The sequence below is a fragment of the Hipposideros armiger genome, unplaced genomic scaffold, assembly GCF_001890085.2.
Source record: "Hipposideros armiger isolate ML-2016 unplaced genomic scaffold, ASM189008v1 scaffold_1149, whole genome shotgun sequence".
NCBI lineage: Eukaryota > Metazoa > Chordata > Mammalia > Chiroptera > Hipposideridae > Hipposideros > Hipposideros armiger.
This window is the reverse complement of record NW_017732499.1, coordinates 128,651-150,245: the sequence shown is the minus strand read 5'-3', so window position 1 is coordinate 150,245 and position 21,595 is coordinate 128,651. Positions and strand designations below refer to the sequence as shown.

Here is a 21,595-nt window from a genome sequence, read left to right as displayed (position 1 = left end):
AATATGCAATATATACTGAGGCCGGCCAAGTGGCGCGATGGTTAAGAGCTGGCTTGGGACGCCAGAGGGCCCTGGTTCAGATCCCACATATGAGGCAGTGAGGCAACGTCCTCCACAGCTAGACTGAAGAACAAAAGGACAGCAACTTGTCTGTTCCCCTTCCCCCAATTCCCCAATAAAAATCTTTAAATGTATATATATATACTGATAACAAAAGATGAATACAAGTCATGTACATACATTTTTTTGGCACCCCGGTATGTCTTTCCCAAATACAACTGGAGAAAGGGATTATTACTTAAGAAATATGGTTTGAGAGACTAAATCTTTGAATACATGTGATCTAGCAGAGGCTCATGACAGCCAGACTTGGCACATACAGTTTCTACATAGGAGGATCACCAGGCAGGTCCATTCTGGGATCTGTTATTTCACAGAGACACACACTGCACAGTGCACACTACAAAGCTTAGCAACCAATGATACCTGCACTGCACAAGCCCTTGTTGCTCTCTATTCAAAGTCACTTACCCAGGAGACGTTGTGAAATGATTAAAAAAAAAAAAGAGCCACACCTGTGCTTCACACAGAGGAAAGAAAATGCACTGTCAGTGTTACCACAATGATAATATAACATAATGCAATCTAGAGTTTATTTTATCCACAGTATTTGTTTTAATGACTTTGTAAATGACTTCCTCCTGTATTGCAGAATCATTAAGGCTACGAAGAGGTCATATGAATCTTCCTGCTATACCTCTTGCATTTAGTGATAAAAACTATATGCCACACTGGGTATTTATAAATGTGGTGTCTACAAAGCTTTTGAGACAGATCCCTCAGCGATGGCAAGGTTCCACAGGATAAAAGGGCTCTGTGGTGAAAAACGATTGAGTTTCCCTACTCCATCTCCATGTGCTCATTTCACAGATGAAGAAACAAAGGCAAAAAAGACACAAAGTGGTTTTCTCAAGGTCACTTAGCTGGTTAGTGTTGGAGCCACAATTAGAGCCCAGAGTTATTAACTCAGAGTCAAGAACTGTTTCTATACTGCAAAAATGAAGACTTAGGCTGTCACCTGTAGAGGTGAATTGAGAAAGTCAATAGGAAACAATTACAGGCAGAAATAAGGTAGGGCTGATGAAGTTCGACACTGTGGATTATTTCTGGCAGGTTTTAAATCACAGAATTCAGTCTGCTGCCCCAAACCATCTGCACTGCTCATAAATCTACTCTCAAAAAATATTTTCTTCAAACAAATGAAAACTATTTTTCTAGGTCTTCTTCTGTTTTAAATTTTTGGAGAGTTCACTGTTGCCAACCTAAGAGAAATCTTGATGGTCTTTGACCTGGCCTTATCAGATTTCTAATCACTCTTGATGCTGTTTTTAGCACATCTCTTAAGAGGAAAACCAATATCCTTGAGATGGGACTGATGGTTGGCAGAAATAATAGGCCCCACTTGGCTCTTTATTCATTTGTAAATTGGTTTATTTTTGGTAGTCCAGTGAGTACATGGGTTGAATGATTTTACTTTGCAACCTATGTTTAATCTTACCAAGGTACTGAACATGAATGATACATGAGGATAATAAAGTCCCCAAGGTGACGAATCCTGTGCTGTACTGTTATGGTACCTGATTTACAAAGACAGATGGAGGGTGGGGTACCAAAATGATGGAATAAGTGCTCTTCAAGATATCCACATCAGTTAATTGACCCACTCGTTTTAGTAGATTATCTTCCTTTCCTTTTACTAGTATAACTGAGTCCTTTTAAAATATTCTCTATTTAACTTGGGACATCTCTAAAATTCAAGGATCCTGAGGTGCTTGAAGGATATCCAGAGACCATCACTGAAAATGATTAAAGAGAAAGGGAAATGGGACTGCTCACCATAACGTGAAGAGCTCTCATTTCCAGAATGGTAAATAACTGTTGTTTTTCTCTAAAATGTTCAAAGAAAGAAGTGAGCTTAAATTATAACTGGCAGAATTAGCCTGGACACAATGCACACTGTTCTGGCACTGGTACAAGTACACACAGGAGCCTCTGATGTCCCTTCCTTAGGTAAATTGTGGCAGGCAGAGAAAAGATGGCCAGGGGACTAAGACTTGTATTATTCATCAACTCAAACTGGACCAGGGAAAAAAATGAAATTATATTTGGATTAAAGAACATTAATTAGGTAAGGAGGGAGAAGGAAGTAATAAAAATCAGGTAACAAACTAAAGAGAAATCAAATGTATTTTATAGCTGTGTTCATGGGACTAAGGCATAGCCTGGAAAATTAAATCCCCTCTTAATCCAAAAATGTTGTGCTATTTGGTATTTTAAATCTTTCCCTGGCCTTTCAACCAAAAGTAATTGATTTATTTGAATTAAACTTCTTTCAAATTGCGCCTTCTCCGAAGGCCTAATTAGCAGTGTAATGGGATTTAAACAAAAAGGAAAAGATTGGGTCTGATAAGTTTCCAGGCTTGGTTCCAGAAAGTTCACTGCAGATAGCTTCTCATTTCTCTAGACTTTTTTATTAGGTGATGATAGAAATCCTCATTTGAAGAAGAATTCTAGAACAGTGCCATCTCAACCTTTAATGCACATACTCATCACCTAGGGATCTTGTTAAAACAGATTCTCATTTGGTGGGTCTGGGGTGGGGCCTGAGATTCTGGATTTCGAATCAACTCCTCGGCTGCCCATGCCACTAGTCCAGGGACAACATTTTGAAATGCCAGGCTTCAGATCTGCACTGTCCAATGCAGCTATATGAGCACTTGCAATGTGGAGAGTCTGAATTGAGATGTACTTTAAGTATAAAATACACACTGGATGTGAAAAATTTAATATGAAAAAAAAGTGAAATACCTTAATTTTTAAATTGGTTACATGTTGAAATAATATTTTGGATATATTGGGTTATGTAATATATATTCTTTAAACTAATTTTGCTTGTTTCTTTTTACATTTTTAATGGGCTACTAAAATTTAATTTCATATGTGGCTCCTATTATATTGTATTGGACAGTGTTAGTTTAATTTATATACAAATAGATGTAGATCATATATTTTTAAAAATACAGGATCATTTCTGGAGATCCTTTATAGATCAAGAAAGACATTTTGGCTTTGAAAAGTTTCACCTTGACCTTTTTATCTCATGTAGTAATGACATGAGAACTACTGTCACTTCTCAGAAAAGGCACTTCTGTTTGGCTAAGCCTGATGAAAGGCAGTGTTTTCAGATAATGGTGAGTGTGAGACCTGGGGCGCCGTGGCACCAGTGTACCAGCTCGTTCTCTCTCTCGATGGCCTCGCCGAGCTCAGGTGGCCAGTTGCAGTTCTGCTCCTGCTCCATGAGGAAGTCCACACTCTGCCATACCAGCTCCTGATCTGAGGGCTTGAGGTGCTCATAGTAAGAAAGAAGCATCTGGAGAATGGACGACAGGCCATGAGCTGCTCCTATATTGGCAAACAAAGCATAATGAATTTACATAATTGGGAGGTGAGTCAGTTTAATTTAGTGAAAAGACAGCCATAGGATAAATAAAAAGAAAGGCAATAATACTTGAAAGCACACATAGTGATGTAATAATTGAGTTGCCTGAGAACGAGGCTTCTGGGGAACATAGGATAGAGCAGGAATTGGCAAACCATAGCCTGCAGGCCAAATCTGGCTCACAGCCTCTTTTTGTAAATCAAGATTTATTGAAACACAGCCACACTCATTCATTTGTGTATTGTCTATGGCTGCTTTTGTACTACAAAGGCAGAGTTGTGTTTGTGAGAGACCATATAGCTCACAAAGCCTAAAGTATGTATTATCTGTATCTTTATAGAAAAAAGTTGAGTAACCAACCTGTTTTAGGGAAAATACTTTTTAAACTTTGTAATTAACATATCTATAGCTTTTATGAAAGTGTTCCTAAAGTGCTTGAAAATAACTTGTTCTTGGTATCCTAAACATTCGTTCATTCGGCACATAAGAATTAAGCACCTACTATGAGCCAGATACTATTCTAGGTGCTGAAGATAGATCAGTGAACAAAACCGACTAAATCCCTTCTTTATTGATCAAAGCAGAGAGTTGGGGGATGAATACCCCAGTTTCTTTACCCCTTGGGTGGGACAATTCTGAGGCATGGTCTATACAGTCTCTAAGAGTCTCCAGTGGAACTGAGCCTCAGTTATCCACAGTTGGTCATTATCACATCTTCTATTAACTTCTTTGTCTACCCTGTATGACTTCCTCATACTTCTATCAATACTTTGTGGGATTCACCTCCCAAATAAACCATTTTCACCCAAATTCTTGTCTCAAGGTCTGATTCTAGGGAACTTTAGACAGGAACTTAGAGGTTCTTTGAGAAAACTCTCAGAGAACTGCTAGTCTATAAACTCATTGTTCATCAGCCATCCACTCATTCATTTGGGTACCCTCATTATGTGCAGGGTCTTGGTAAAGGTCCAGGGATCACAAAGATAAGAGAAAGTCCTTATTCTGAAGGTGCACAGAGCCTGCTAAGGCAGTTAGACAGGTAAGCCACTAATGACAGTACGATGTGATAAGGGCTACAACAGAAACGTGGCCGGGTGCATGACATGACCCAGTTGTGCGTCAGGGCAAAACCTGAAGTATGTAAATGTTTCTCCAGAGAGGGTTCAGTAAACCTATTTTCCAAAAACACCAAGTTTCTCAATAGAGCTAATGATGTTTGAATAGAGTCTTGAAGTCTGGGTGTAAGTACTGCAGCTAGATGAAGGGGTTGGGGGATGCCAGGCATTCTAGTCAAAAGCAACAGGCACAAGAGTTACATAGATATGAGAACACTTTGCTCATAGAAGACTATGGTGGACAGAACCAGCAAAGGGAGAGATAGAGCTTGAGTTTGGAGAAGGAGGCAGATGATCTACAAAGGGCATTGCAAGTCATGCTCAGGGATAAGGGTTCAAAAGAGAAGTAACTAATTTTCACTTTGCAAGCCTCATAGCTCAAAAGTCGCCACTGTTATTCAGTAATCTGTTATTAATCCATTAATATTAAAAACTTGGAAATGTTAGTGGCTGAATCCTGTTTCCCTGTGCAGAGGCAGTATTTGAAATAAGCATGTCAACTGTTCAAACTCAGCAAAATTAGGCCAGTGAACTCACAATCTAGAATAAAGATTTTAGTCTTCAGTGAAAGTGATTGTTAAAATGGCTTCATTTGTTAGGCAGACTGTGAAAACAAATATTAAATTGTGATTGTAATGTCTATCAATCTTGTTTTGTAATGGCATTTTAAAGTATTTCTAGTTAAATGAATACTGTAGTGATGACCTATGTCAAAAACAAAATCTTCCCGTCTTTAGTGGACGCTGATATTAGAGACTCCTTCACCAATACCTTCACTCACCCAAGTATTCTGTTCCATAGTAAGAATACATCAGGGGAAACGGTTTCCTCTTTTTCATGGCATACTGCTTCCCAGAGTCCAGAATCGCCTGGCAAATTGATTTGATCTGTGCTGGGGTCAGCACCTGAGAAAGGAAATCAAGAAACAGAAGTCAAATCAGGATCTTTTTTCCTCAGACAATGGGTTTTCTTGCTTAAAATGTCCATCAGCAGGCCGGCTGAGTGATGCGTTGGTTAGGTGTTGGCTTGGGACACCAGCTCTGAGCGGCAGGGTCCCAGTTCGGATCCCACATTAGGGCCAGTGACGCTGCATCCTCTACAGCTAAGATGGTGAACAACAGCTTGACGTGGAGCTGGGCTGCCGTGAATCGCCGCCAACGGCGTAGGCTGCAGTGGGGCTGCAGTGGGCTACCGTGAGTGGACGAGAGCTGCCGTGAGCCACCGTGAGCGGCTGTCCAATGGCCGGCGATCAATCAGCCTCACCCGGTAAGAGCGCAATGATAATACCAACATGGGCAAGTGAAGCAACGTCCTCCACAGCTAGACTGAAGAACAAAAGGACAGCAACTTGTCCGTTCCCCTTCCCCAATTCCCCAACGCTGTTTTCTCCCCCAATTCCCCAATAAAATCTTAAAAACAAAAACAAAACAAACAAAAAACATCCATCAGCATATCCCCCAAATCCTTTTCCTAGGAGTAAGTAAGCTCAGCCAACTATAACCATTTTTTAAAAAGATTTTTTTATTAGGGAATTGGGGGGATGGGAACAGTGCTGGGGAATTGGGGGCAGGGGAACAGACAAGTTGCTGTCGTTTTGTTCTTCAGTCTAATTGTGGAGGACGTTGCTTCACTGGCCCAAGTTGGCACCATCATTGCGCTCTTCCCAAGGAGAGTCACGTCAGTCGCTGGCTTCTGGACGGCCGCTCACTGTGGCTGCTGACCGCTCACGCTGGCTGCTGGCTACACACGGTAGCCCATGGCAACCCACTACAGCCTATGCCGTCGCTGGTGACTCATGGCAGCCCAGCTCCAGGTTGAGCTGTTGTTCTGCATCTTAGCTGTGGAGGGCAGTGTCACTGACCCTCATATGTGGGATCCGAACCGGGGCCCTCTGGTGTCCCAGGCCAGTTCTTAACCAACGTGCCACTCGGCCGGCCCTATAACCATTTTTTAACCACTGATTCTCTCCCTGCTGTCATTTATTGGCCCCTTTCAGAGAAGTTGCTGTTTTGATGGGAAATACACACCTTTACTGCTATAGGCTTTTAGAAAATGCAAAGACCACCTCACAGTTATTACATCATTAATCCTTGTCACAGGGACAAGAGATTGTTCAGAAAAGAAGAAAGACTGGTTCTAACCCATCATGCTTAACAGAGGTGTTAGGTGTAGGTCTGGCCCAGACAATGGGCCTTTAATTTCTGTCATTTAGACGGTGCTTATAAAGCCGCAATTCTATGACAAGCTTCTACATGACTGATTTACTTTCCCTGAATGAGACCAAAGTCCAATGAGTACCAAGGCAAAATAACTTTTAATATCAAAATGACTCTGAATACAGAATGGCTAAAATACAATGATTTGCAGTTGTCACTACTTTATTCAGTCCACCAACAGTCATTTTTAGAACTACATAGATTAAAATGTTCTCAAGTCTACAAAGCATCATTGAGTTTATTACAACTCTGCTCAGGTTTGAGATGCTTTCTGCCTCTCACTCTTCCTCTGGGCAGATTAGATGCTCCCTTTAGCACACTCTTGTACGAGGTGAGACAATTAAGTTAGCGACCTCATCCTAGGAAAACTGCTATATACCTCACTGCTGAATATCACTACGGTCACCTTCAAAGTACTCCCCTTGGGAAGCTATGCACCGACGCCAATGCCTAGTTCACCCTTCAAAGCAATTTTGGAACTCTTTTTCTGGAATGGCTATCAGACCTGTTGTCATATTACCCTTAATGTCCTGAATGTCATCAAAATGTCTTCCTTTCAGTATTTCCTTTATCTTCGGGTAAAGAAAGAAGTCATTGGGGGCCAGATCAGGGGAGTAGGGAGGGTGTTCCAGTACAGTTGTTTGTTTACTGGCTAAAAACTCCCTCACAGACAGTGCAGTGTGAGCCGGTGCATTGTCGTGATGCAAGAGCCATGAATTGTTGGCGAAAAGTTCAGGTCGTCTAACTTTTTCACACAGCCTTTTCGGCACTTCCAAATAGTAAACTTGGTTCACTGTTTCTCCAGTTGGTACAAATTCATAGTGAATAATCCCTCTGGTATCAAAAAAGTTTAGCAACGTCATTGCAACAAGTTCGCAAACTTAATTGCAGATCTTGTATCACCATGACTCCTTGGTGTAGCACTTATCAACCTAGTCTGTTACATCTCTCTCTATTAGACGATCAATTATTTGAGGGCAAAGACTATGGCATCTCATCATTTTGGTATCCTTGGTTCCTAACACAGAAACTGAGAGGGCCTTTGGTAACTGATAAGTGAGTAAATAAGTGCCAGGTTTACTGGCATGAAATACAGAGTCCTCCTTCCCTCTTTCCTTTATTCCCTTCTCTAACCTCATTCCCTCCATCCCTCTTTCCCTTCTTTCCACAATTGTTTCTTAAGCCCCTACTATATGCAAGGAAAGGCTGCTCTAGATGCTGGAAATACAATAGTAAAGAAGATAGACAAGACCTTTGCTCCCATGAAGTCCAATTTCCAGAAAGGCAGGCCTGCACAAGAAAAGTACTAGTTAGAGTAAACACACACACACACACACACACACACACACACACACACACACACACCTAAAGTTCAGCCTTGGCCCAGCTGAATGCGTCTGGGATCAAGGAGAAAAGTCCATTGGATTTTGGCCTCTCCCCTAAGACATCAAATTTTCCTACCTGATATCTGCCATTAAATTCACCAATTCCTTTAGAAATAAAGTACTAATGACTTAACTCATAACTTGCTCCTTTGATTTACCCAACATTAGAAGGGTAAAATACAATCCGGGTTTTGACCTCCTCAAATCTGGCATCTAATTTTGAAAAATAATTACATAAAGAGGAAGCTGTTTATTAATGAATTCTGCCAATTAACATTTACTGAGCCCTGTACTAGGTATGGTAGGGGAAATTCTAGAAAGCCTGGGACACATTTTTTTTCCCTACAGGGAACTTACTATCCAACACTGGACATGAGACATAGACAAAAGTCTACAATAAAGCAATTAAAGTTCATGAGTCTAGAGCAGGGGTTGGCAAACTGCAGCTTGCGAGCCACATGCGGCTCTTTGGGTACGTTCCATCTCAAAAGTTTGCCAACCCCTGGAAGAGCCAATCCTGTCCCTTACAACAATTTAAAAATTATTCGAGAGCCATAAATATATTTTTACATAGTTACCATTATGTGAATAATATCCTTTAAAAATTTTATAAAGAAACTATGATAGTCTTATTTTTTCTTTTTCAATTTTACTTCAGAACCACATGCTAAAGAGCCGCAGTTTGCTGACCCCTGATGGCTCTTCCGTTTCAAAAGTTTGCCGATCCCTGGTCTAGGGGAAAGAAACAGTAATGCTGAGTAAGGCATGCAGACAATGAAGCACTGCTCAGCTTCACGAAGACTTGACTACAAGACTTTACTATCTCCTCAGTTTCCATCTGTTTGCTCAGAAACAATTATGTTGTGGCTTTTGACTTAAATTTTCCCTTTATTAGCTACCCATTTTATCTCTCAGGTTTACTCCTCCTTTCTGCCTAAAATTCGGAAACACCCTACCTTTCCTGCATTCCCACCATTCTTTCGGGACTCAGCTTTGGGTCTTTCCTTAGTTGAATAGCAAATTTCTCCTTCATCAGTACCAACTGATCTTACATTTAGTCTTACCCTACTTAATATGTGGCATCGTCAGTCTCCTATCAACCCCTCTATCCTGGTTCACTCAGAAACCTGCTAAGAGCCTTGAAGGGCATGAACGTAACAGGACTCGAACCTGGTCCCATTCCCCATTTTCCTGGGAATATATCTGGCTCTTTGAACTTGGGTCCTGTCTGCCAATACTGGTGCTGAATCCATGTGAAAGAGGCAGTTCTTGTGACAGGAAAAGGTCACTGAATTTTCAGGGTATATACTCATTTGAATTACTAAAATTCTCCCTATTTGACTCCTGTGCCAATAATTGAAAATCAACTAATCTTTCCTCAGTTGAACATTTATTTATATGCCCCAACCCGTGTGTGTGTGTGTGTGTGTGTGTGTGTGTGTGCGTGTGTGTGTGTGTGTGTGTATGCGTGCGTGCCACACTCACCTGCTGAGTTTTAACCCAGATTTTTTAAAAAATCAATTTAGGTTATACGTGGTACATTCTCCCATTCTTTTCATTCCTAATCCACAGCTCAGAATAGAGAATGAGTTTATAAAATATTTCAAAACCTCCCCAGTCACGCATCATGTCTGGGTGGTTTCCTCTTATCTCTCAGAAACACTGTGAAAAACAAAGAGCAACCGAGCTTGTTTGGCTGGATAAAGACCAGTTATGCATGCAGTTCTTTATCTCTGGGACCAGACAAGACCTACCGTTGGGTTTACTGATCAGTCAATAAGAAGTGAAAATAGTGCTCATTGAAAGTGTGTGGAGGGGAACATTGAGGAATAGGGCGCTCTTTTTTTCCCCTCTAAACAAACAGTACAGAAAGAAGAAAGCAGATGAGCTGTAAGGGGAGGGGCCTATTCTTGTTCTCTCATTTGCCTGCTTTCTCAGACAACACTCCATGCCCTGCTCCCAGCACATAGGAACACATGCATGAGTATATACACTGCCTCCAAGAAGATAGTCTCCAAGCTTTTGAAACGCTCTGAGGCCCTGGGAATGAGAAAATGGCATCTCCAGTGGGGAAAAAGTAATTGGGGATGGCAGGGAGGGGCTCCAAGCCCATTAGGCCTTTATCAAAACAACCCCAAATACATTCTCCTGTATTTGGAGCACATAAGAGCTATGCATGTGTTGGTATCTTGGTAGATTTGGTTCTTTAAACATGTTTTTACATTGAACTAACATAAATTAAGATATCTTAAAAATATCTTTTTTTAAAAAGCAAGTCTGGTGGTTTGGTTTAAAGAGTTTCATTAGTTTAACTGATTCCCTTCACTGATCATCAAACAGAGGAGCTGGCTGTGAAATATTCCTGTTGGGCTGGGCTCTGAATATGAAAAGATGAGCGAGCACTGAAACCCATGCTATGTTTCTGGGTCCTACCTGAAGGTCGTGCTGTGGCTGAAACACCTCCATGCAGAGGAAAGATGATCTTTGCTAAGAAAATGAATGAAATGGACCAACTGCAGACCCCTTTCCAGGGCAAGGGTCCTTTCCACAGGTGGTCTGAAGCGGCAGTCTTTGCTAGCTATATATCAACCACTGCCAACATTATCAAGCAACAGTCCAAAATGCCCTGAGTATGTTACTACATGGAACACAGAAAGTCACTTCAATAGCACACCAAACACATACATAACAGAGTAAGAGTCTGATATTAACTTAGGTGTTTTCCTCCAGCAATGTATGTCCCACCATTCTGGTGGTAGCACAGGCTTCTGCTCAGAGAAAGAAACAAGCCATGTGACTACCAAAGAACATCAAAATGACTTTTGTTATTACCCACGGACAATAGTTTTGAGGAAAATACCATAAACAACAAACTTGAAGAATACGTAGAATCAGGAGGGAGCTAAAAGCTGTTCAAGGTGAGAAGAGTTGACATGGAAAAGAAACCAGGAAGTTGAAAGTCAGGGTGGAGTTCCTGCTACACCCTCTTGTGCCAAGCCTTAGAGGAGATCCTATAACTTCCAGAGAGGTTTGAGGGTCAATAAGTAGGTAGGATGTATGCCTCCCTCTGCCTGGCATTTGGGGAGATGGTAGCCTCAAAGATGTGTCTCCTAACAAATGAAGAAACAAAACCTCATAGATAGAGACAAAAGTTTAGTGGTTACCAGAGGGTAAGGAGGGAGGGGGTGGTAGATGAGGGTAAAAGGGATCAAATATATGGTGATGGAAAGAGAACTGACTCTGGGTGGTGAGCACACAATATGATATACAGATGATGTATTACAGAATTGTACAGTTGAAACCTATGTAATTTTACTAACAATTATCACCCCAATAAACATTAATAATAAAAAAAGAATTGTCTCCTGCCTCAGGGTATGGGGCCAGTAAGAGATACCACCCAAAGGCATGTCCCATGAGACAGCCAGAGACAATCCTGAGTTTCCTGTGGGCACCATGGTGGACCAGAAAAACAACCTATCCGCGAAAGTAAATTTATTTTTAAAAATTCCCGGTCCAAATAATTTCAAATTAAAAAGTTAGGGAAACTTTTTGTACAAAGTCAGTATTCACAATTGATTTGATTTTTACTTTTGACACCTCTTTGGGGGTGTGGTTCAGTTGGAACGCACTAGGTTACAGGGAAGACTCAGGCCTTCAGAAAGTCTCTGGAGCAGATCAAGAGTTACTTCAGGTGTTAAGACAAAAAGGGGAGTTGCTTTGAGGCCAAAGAAGCTTAAAGAGACAAGATACGGCTAAGGGAAATCTTTCAAGCAGGAAACAGATCTTGATGAATCGAACAATTCATATTATACGCAAAGCCTGTGCTGGGCTGGTTCCTACAACAGAGAATTTCTCTTGGGAAGGGTGAGAAATTAGACTGTAAAACCTATACAAAGTTCTGAAAGACATTCAAGGAAGCAAGAGGGAGCACCAGGCAAGAACATTGCACACCATAATTTCAATGATCAGATTACCCAGAGAAAAGCAACAGCAGCAATGGAAAATTCTCTTCCAATATGCTATGTGTAGGAAAAACATGTCCAAATTTGCAACCCCCAGTGGGGAGCTCTCTTAGCCAATGTGGCCAGGTTTGTTATTTTCTTAATTAGTCTCCAAATGGAGCACGTGTGCTGGTGCAGAATGAGCCAGTTGCTTCCATCTGGTTTCCCTGATGCTCCTTGCCCGTGGTTATGCTGGGCAAAATGAAGAATGGGAATCGGGTTGCTCTTGTCATGATTATCTTCCAGTCATTCAAGGGATTCAGCGGGGAATGTCAGTTGTAAACATTTGGTCCCAGATACCATTTCAGAGCTCTTTCTTTTCCTTTCTTATGTCAAGAAACACAAGCCAAGAAAACACTGGAAACCAGAAAAGGAAAACAGGTTTTACCCCATTCTTGGAGGCTGACTGCTGGCTTTTAAGATTTATTACAAGTACCTGGTAACCCAGTCTGCACCAAGTGTCACTAGGTGATTTCATTCTGTTTCCTGCAAGACACTGAATGTCTCAAAGCCTGAGCTCCCTTCTCCTAAGATGATGGTGAGACTCTTGTGAAAAAGCAGTTCCCAGCATTTTGCTGCACCCTGCAATAACCTGGGGAGCTTTTACAAATCCTGACGTCCTGACCACACCCCGAACCAATTCCATAAAACTCTGGGTGTGGGACCCAAGCATCGGTATTTTTTAAAGTTCCCCAGGAGATTCCAAAGTGCACTTAAGTTTGACAATCACTGCTATGAAATATCAAATGAATGCAAACATAGTTTTCAAAAACAAAGTAATAATGTAATGGCCATGATGACTATCATGATGATGAAGAGAGCTAAAGGAAACATAAGCAAAAGGCCTCCCAAGCAAAAGAGACTCCCAGGTATAGGGAAACACCTTTGGTCTGAGTCATGGGAGAATGGAAGGGAGAAGCCCCATGTGCACGTGAATAGACATGCTGGGTCAGGCCAGAGGTCCACTGAACCTCATCCAGGGTGCACCAATGCACATTTTGTGGGAGAGTAATGGAGAAATCACAGAACACATAAGACAGTGCACTGGAATAGGATTCAGGAGACCTGGCTTGAGATCTAACTTTGCCACAGTAACCACGGTTAAGTCATCAGAGCTCTGTTTCCTCATCGGTCATAAAAAAGGACTAGACTAGAGTTTGTGCAGTAAGTCAGTGCTTCTTAAACTTGTGTACGTGCAAATCACCCAGCGAGCTAGGTAAAACATAGCTTCCCAGGCCTCACCCTCAGAGATTCTGACTCAGTAGCTATGGAATGGGGCCTGAGCTGTGAGATGATACACAGCTGTTGGGCTGGGAAGCACACACTGAACAGCACTAGGTGACCTCTAAGGTTCCTCTAGACTGCAAACCCTCTGGATCTCTAATGCACTGGAGGACTCTGGCTCCTGAGCCAAAGAAGGCACACAGCATGGTGACCAAAAACATGGGCTCTGGGCTCAGAGAGACCGAGTCCCAAACTTAGCTTCATCACTTTCTGGCAGTATGGATTTAGGCAAGTTACTTAATACTTTCTAAGCCTCAGTTTACTCATTTGTAAAAAGCAGCACTAGAAAGACCTACCTACCTCACTGGATTACTATGAGGATTCCATATAAAACACTTAGCGCTATTCCTGGCATAAGGCACACACACAATGCATGGAAGCTGTAGTTAAAACGGACATACAAAGTCCAGTAGTGACTCAACTCCCAAGGTTCAGCACCATAAGTCTTGGAAGTCTATGCTCAGGATATTGCTCATAAAATAACCCTGCTGTTACTCACCTCCCACCCCCCATCCTCCACTCACAGAGACCAGCTTGTGTCAGCTTGCATTCCTAGGTTGTTGTCACTTGTAATTCATAAACTAGTCAAGTATGGCCCTTCATGTCTGTTCATTTACTTTTCTTTTCTCATCACCACACTTGGAGCCTTTCACTATTCCAGTTTCCCCAAGCCACATTTTTTTGCTCTTTCGAAATACTTCTCAAGCTTATCTGGTTTCTAGACAAGTCTCTGTCACCAACTATGTAAATTTAGCCCAAACATGTAACCTCTCTGGACCTCAGTTTCCTTATCTGAAAAAGCCAGGATTAAAGCTCAGGTAGTCTTGAACGTGCCTTTCAGCAATACTGTTTCGTTATTTTTAATTCAATACTTTATGACAACTATTTACAAATCTACACATACTTGTTTGGGCTCTAATTCTGGGATGTGGATGTGATGGTATGTTTCAGTGGTTTCATTTCTTAAAGGCTAAGTAAACAGTCCTCTGCAATGAGATGATAGCACATGTTTAACTTCTCTATTCTAGGCATTTTATTCAAGCAAGATGCATATTATCTTATGTACTTTCTAGTGGAAAGCTTAAAGAACTATTGGGTTGTTGGAAAAGTCATGACATATTTTTTCTTTGTTTTTCGTTGCAAAAATGTGTCATGACTTTTCCGACAACCCAATAGAAATGGTTTTAGCCTCTTGACATCGGTTACTTGACTATCTGGAGTCTTTGGGGTCCCGATTACCCCAAAGCAAATGACCATGTTATTAAGGCTGGTGCATAGTCGAGCATGTCACATCAGACCCTCCTCGAAGGCGCTGTTGAATGTATATGTCATTGCAGCATCCTTAAACTGTGCTTCAACAGACGTTTTTCAAGTTCTTGCTGGGTGCCTGACACTATGCTAGAGAGGACAGAAATTCTAGAGAGCAGTAGTTATGTATAATCAGGTAGATAGTAAATGCCTTTCTTATTTGGAAAGGCCAATTCTGATTATATATTTGTGGTTTACAATATTATTTAGCTACTCAGCATGCATTCTCTCCTTATTCCTTGCTATCTGGATCTCAATTTTTATCAGGGTGACAACTTTGTTTAGCTCTAGGTGACAAATAGTGAATAGCCTCAGCCAGTCGTGTCAATCCTATGGTCCCTTGCCAGATACTCAGTTCTCAGCCTTCCTTGAAGCTAAGGTTAGCTATGTGGCCTCATTTTGATCAATGCGGAGATCTGCTGTGGCAGGAGCTTCTTGGACAGGTTTTTACTTCATGATATATGAAAATAAAATGGACAAACTTGGCTGTTATCTGCCTTTCCTATTTTTGGTGTCTTGAATGCTTATGTGAGGCCTGGAGCTATAGCAGTCATTTTGCATCCTGAGGCAATGAGCATGTGGACAAAAGATGAACATTCAAAGGATTATGGAGGAGAAAGGAGGATCCTGGGGTTTGTGGACATCACTTAGCATCTGGACCACAACCAACACCACTAGCACCAGACTCTCGTTATTAGAGAAAAATCATTCCCTTTCTTACAGTCGCTATTGATTGGGTTACTTACAGTCAAACCTACATCAACTGGGCAGCCATAAAGTATCAACCCAATAGCATTGCTAGCATTCGTTTCTCTGTAAAGCAATGTTTCCCCACATGTACCTCTGTTTCCACAGAAACCTCTAGCTCCAAAGCTCTTCAGAGTGAGGCTGATTGACTGAGTAGACAAATTCAAATGCAGTTTCCACTTCTGGCTGCAATCACAAGGTTGTGATTGATTTTTCTTGTTAAGTGCTGTCCTAGATCCCAGAGACAAAGCCTGAAAAATATACTGTCACTTTGCTGCCATTGCCCTGGGTGACCTCCCTACTCCTTCCACTTAATCTGCTCCAGGTCAGGGACAATGGACACTCTGCGATCTGCCACCATGACAGTGGGTCCTCAAATTCTCAAAGTTGATTTGTTAAGACACAGAAGAGGCCCATGGGCACCTCAGCAACAAGTGCTGGAAGCTGTTGTCTTTTCCAGGAGCTGCTGTCACCTCAATTAAGTGACTATTACGTACTACCTACCCTGTCATTTTAGAGAGCTATTCACAAAAATGGTCCTAAAAGACCAATATCTGAACAATCTGTGACATTTTAAGGTTCAATAACTCTTATTACATCCAGCTACTTTGGACAGAACAAGCTGAGAGGGTTTTTGTTGTTGTTGTTTTTGCCATGCTCTTTGACATGGGCCTGTGGGATTGATGGGTGCCCTGCAGGTCATAAATGTGGGAGGGAACAGGGATCCTTTTCCAAGCTGCTTTTTTTTTTCAGTACCTCAAAACACGTTTAAATAAATGTGTTTCTTGGGGCTAAGGGAAGCAGTGTGATACAGTACAGGTTTGGCTGCAAATGGTACATTGAAACCTCAAGCTACTGGGGCCGGGGTGGGTGGCCATGGTTGGGAAATTCAGAATTTCTGGCTTTGTCATTACATGGCCCTGAGCAAATGATAACTTCCTTGGCTTCACTGTCTTCATCTGTAAAATTAGGTGGCCAACCAAATAACTTCCCAGGACCTCTCTCGTTCATGATCTACATGATTTATAAATATGTATATAACTTTCCTCCCTCCCTTTGTGTTCATTTAGGTATTGCAGGGAATCCCCTGTCTAATCATGTCCAATGTAGTTTTGTTATGTTGGCACTGTGCTTTCAGGTACTTTACAGGGAAAAATGACTGTTTTCTGGTTTCTTCTCTGAAACAGTTTTAGTCAGAGATCTTTAGGAGAACTAGATTATAAAATTCAGATAGAATCACTTTCTGTATAAACAACACATCGAAAAAGGCAATTTGGGGTGAACTGGCCATGAAGGCATGCTAAATGGAGCTGCCCCACCCCCACCCCCAATTAGGGATCAGGCAACCATGATGAACAAGTGTCACTGGCTGGTTTCATTTTTCATTTTACACCTCGGGGAAGAAGAATGAATGGAGAATCTCAGGAGTGAAGTCAATCTACATCTTTACTCCGTTAAGTACAAGAAGCTGTGCAAAGCCTCTTCCTAGGATTTGATCTTCCATGAGTTCCAAGTGGTTGCTGCTGAAGGAACGCAGCTAAGGAGGCTCAGCAAGGCTGGCGTGAGCAACCGGCATACGTAACCAGTACTGAGCAAAGCAGGATTTATAACCTTGTCAGTTAGTGACTAAGGTTCTTGTCTTATACAAGGCTTGTTCTGGAAATATTTATTGAGCCCTATTATGGCTCACTAGAACTTCCGTGAACAAAGGAGAGGAAAATCCCTACCAATACAATAAATTCGTATTGTGCTCCACAGTTGATTCCCCCAAACGTGTCTTATTCACCCACTCTCCATAATTTGTTATTTTAACGGGGCTGATTTCATAAAGAAATCAATATTAAGTAAATTGTGTACCTCATCTCATGTTGCCTGGGGAAAGTTTAACAGGATATGAAATCCATTCACAGGTCCCAATGTTCAACTGAGGGTAATCACCAGAATTGTAAGGATGGACACGGGAAAGAAAGAGTCAGCTGGCCAGCTGCTATAGCATATAATTACACGGGAAGGTTTAAAAACAGAGGCCCCACTCCAGACCAAGATTTTATGGTGGTAGTACCATACACAGATTAAAAAAAAATTCCTGCACACATGATGCTGAGATACAGGCATCGTTTTACAGGGCTTTGCATGGCAAATCCAACAGTATTCAGTATTGCAAATAGCACAGGTGGTTGGAACAAGGAACTCAGCTTAATCTAATGTGGTTCATGTAGCTCTGCTGTCTTTATTTCCAGTTATAGCTAGACTATTAATTATAAGCTTAATGCCAGGTATGCTCCCTATAAATTTGCTTCATTAGTTGTAACACAAACTACTACTAACAAAAGCATGCGTTCCCATAATACTGACAAGAGTAGCCCCAGGTTTAATATGTAAAAGGGGTAGGTACATTACATATATAATTAATTATGAAAAAGTACTTACAAAGTAAGGTCTCCCAATTACACAATGAAGGAACACTCGAGAAAAATTTATCCAGGTGTATACAAGATATACATCTACTAGATACATACATATGTTTTTAAAATAATTTTTATTAAATTTTGGGGAGTGTCATTGGTTAGTAAAATTATATAGGTTTCAAGTGTAAAATTCTATAACTGTGAAAGATGTATAATTTATACTTCTACTACAGTACATCAGTGTCCGAGGGAAATAAGTATCTAGGTCCACTTGTGTAAGAATGTCCACAGCAGCTTTATTCATAAGGGTTTATTTGTAAGAACTGGGAACACGCTAACTGTCCTTCAATAAGGGAATGCATGAATAAATTGTGGTATATTCACCCAATGGAATACTACTCAACAATAACAAGTGAACTACTGATACATGCAAAAACATGGATGGATCTCATGAACACGTTGAGCAAAATAAGCCAGACATAAAAGAGTACTTGCTGTATGATTCCATTTATATAAAGTTCAAGAACAGGCAAAATCAAAGTACAGTTTGTTTTACAGGAGAGTGGTGAGCTCCCTGTGTCCCTTGTGTGTGTGCAGGAAAGTGGTGCTGATTGGGATAAAGGGACCCTCGGGGATAACAGAAATGTTCTTTTTGTTCATCTGGGTAGTAGATATGAGTCACACAGTAAAGTAATTAAACTAGCACTTATAGTACATTTTGCTATGTCAACTATACTTCAATTTAAAAAAGCAAAATACATCTGGCATATCTATGAAATGGTTTAGCTGTGTGTTAATACATTTTGTCTGCATGTCAATCAAAGTCCTTTGGTTATAAGACACCAATTTTTTTTTGCTTTCATGATTCTTTTATTTATTTATTTGGATTAGTTTCAGGTGTACTTAACAATGTAATAGTTATACATTTCACCCCTCACAAAGTGATAAGCCCTCTCCCCCACCAACTTTACTAGCTATCCTGAAGAAGGGTCTTCCTAAGTCTTGTGTGAAATAATAATAATAATAATAATAATGTGTGTGCCCTTCTGAGCAGATGAATGGCATAAAGAAGCACATTACCGCGCTAGCCGAGTGGCTCAGTTGGTTAAGAGCGTGAGCGCTGAGCAACAGGTCGCCGGTTCAATTCCCACATGGGTCAGTGAGCTGCGCCCGAGTTGAGCTGCCACTGAACAGGTGGCAAGATGGCTCAGCTGGTGAGAGCATGTGCTCCTAACAACAAGGTTACCGGTTCGACTCTCACATGGGATGGTGGGCTATGCCCATCAACAACTAAGAATGAACACGGTACCTTGAGCTGAGCTGCCGACGGGTGGGCAGATGGCAACTGGACTTGGAGCTGAGCTAACTGTGCCCTCCACAACTAAGATTGAAGGACAACAACTTGGCTGTTCCTCTCCCCCAATTTCCCCAACACTGTTCCCCTTCCCCGATTCCCCAATAAAATCTTTAAAATAAATAAATAAATAAGAAGCACATTACCTCTGGGCTGATGCAGCTCCAAGGCCAAGGCTTAGTGACCAAAACATAGAGGCTGGATTTCACTTCCCTCGCCCTTTTGGTCAGGTGCCCTTGGTCAGGGCACAACCCTGCCAATTACACAGGGCTGCCTGGCTCTTGGGAAGGAGGCTGGAGCAGGTACTGGAATCTGAGGGCAGCCAGGCCCAAGATGGGACTAATACTTGGATCCAGAAAGCTGCCAGGCCCCGGAAAGTGAACTCTCTCTTGATGACATCAGTCTCTCTGCCTCTTTCACTCTCTACAGACCCATTATCTCTACTTTCCTATGGCTGAAGGTGACCTCCCATCACACCATCACACACACCAGCATCCAAGTATTATTATGTCCCTCAGTTTTCGCCACACTGCAGGATCAACTAGAACCACTACAACCCAATTCTGAATTCCTAACAGAAATCATCTCATTGCCTCAGCCTCAGTCAAGTGTGCTTAGCCCAAATGCATCAACATGGATGCAAAGATCCACCCAGACAAGGAGCGGGACAGTGTTTCATAGAGAACTAGGGTTACTTTGAGCTGGGCAGGCTGCCCAGATCTACTACACTTGTATCAGGAATGTGTTTAACCCAAATTATTAGAAAATCTGACTTCCAGTGGCTTAATAAAATAAAAGGTTATTTTTCTCATATAACCAAAAGTCTGGAAACAGCCAACTGCTGACATTGTTTAGTGGTTTGTTATGTCAGAGCCAGGGTGTCACAATTCTCTTCCTTCCCTCATGTTGGCCCATAGACACAAAATGGTCACTGTAACTCCAGACATCATGTTTATATTCAAGGCAGGAAGAAATGGGTAAGGGTAGCACCAGTCACATCCTTTTTTTTTTTCAGGAAAGCGAAAAGTTTCCTAGAACTCCAGAGCAGACATACATTGACATGTCATTAGCTAGTACTGTTCGACATAGCAACCCTGACAGAGAAGTTGTAAAACCAAGAAATTATCTAAGAATATGGCTATGCCAAACAAGATTAGGGTTCCATTAGTAAGGACAATATGGAAAGTGAATATCTAGTAGGCAATAGATGGCGTCTGTAACCAGAAAGAAGTATAGAAATCCATATTCTCTGAAAAATTTGTTAGCCCTTCATGATTGTGTCTGAACACAGCTGATGGAAAGCACACTCAATTCTTTTTTTTGTTTAAATTCACTGCTTTTCACTAAACACAAAGCCACTATGTATTCAATTTTGCACTCCACCACCTAGGATCATTCGGCTAGGATTTTCATTCTATTTCAAAAGCTATCATGGAGGTAACTGGTCAGGGCAGGTCTATCAGCTCTCAGTCTAACTATCCAACCACTATACAAATGTCTTTTCTATACCAAAAGATAATACAGGATTATAGGAAGCATGATTAAAGTAGCTCTGCTTTCTCTAAATATACTGCTATTTCAGAAGTGATCTCAAAGATAATTATTTCAATATACACAAATGGATACTATGCCATTTTAAATCCGTTCCTTTGTGTGAAACAGGTGCAGGAGGTGAAGGGAGAGTGAGTAACAACCGCAGGCAGTCTTCACCTTTCAAAGGAGTGGGTGAGACTACATGGCTTGTAGGTGTCCCTACATGCCCGTATTATGCTTTCTAAATGGACTGAAATCAGTCTCTCCAAATCACGAGGGACATTTCCAAGAATCGAGGCTAGATTAGTGTTCCTTTTTAAGCAAGAGACGATGTATTTTATGAGGTGGGAAAAAATGCCATGGAAAAGGACAGAATGTCCCTACTCGTATGTTAAGTAGAGAAATTCAAATCTTCCAGCTGATTTTCACATATATATAAAATCGTGTTAGAAGACAATTACCATTGCTTTTCATGTTTAAATATTTTATTTATCATATACATATTTAATGGCAAAATTTGGAGGGAACCATGTTAATCATGTAGGGGGATCTTGTTTAGGTATTTTTCATAGAACATATTCATGTTACAGCACACTTATCATTTATGTTAATCTTGTTCTTACTTTAACTCATATTCTAACTTAAAAGTGAAAGAAAAAGAACAAACTTTGGGGATCCATTCCTAAGCCAGTATGAAAAGGAGTTTTAAATGTCTGAGACTGGAAACTGTATTTATTATCTG

At 41.2% G+C, this 21,595-nt stretch overlaps 1 protein-coding gene across 1 annotated transcript in view; it reads right to left on the bottom strand.

The window, feature by feature from the left end:
* The window catches only part of LANCL3 (LanC like family member 3), a 116,122-nt gene that overhangs the window by 17,678 nt on the left and 76,849 nt on the right, over positions 1-21,595 (bottom strand). Inside the window, exons 2-3 of the mRNA XM_019632526.1 lie at positions 5,396-5,519; positions 3,265-3,462 (exon numbers count right to left, since the gene is read on the bottom strand). Coding sequence (XP_019488071.1) covers positions 3,265-3,462; positions 5,396-5,519 — 322 coding nt within the window. The remainder of the gene's footprint in view (positions 1-3,264; positions 3,463-5,395; positions 5,520-21,595) is intronic.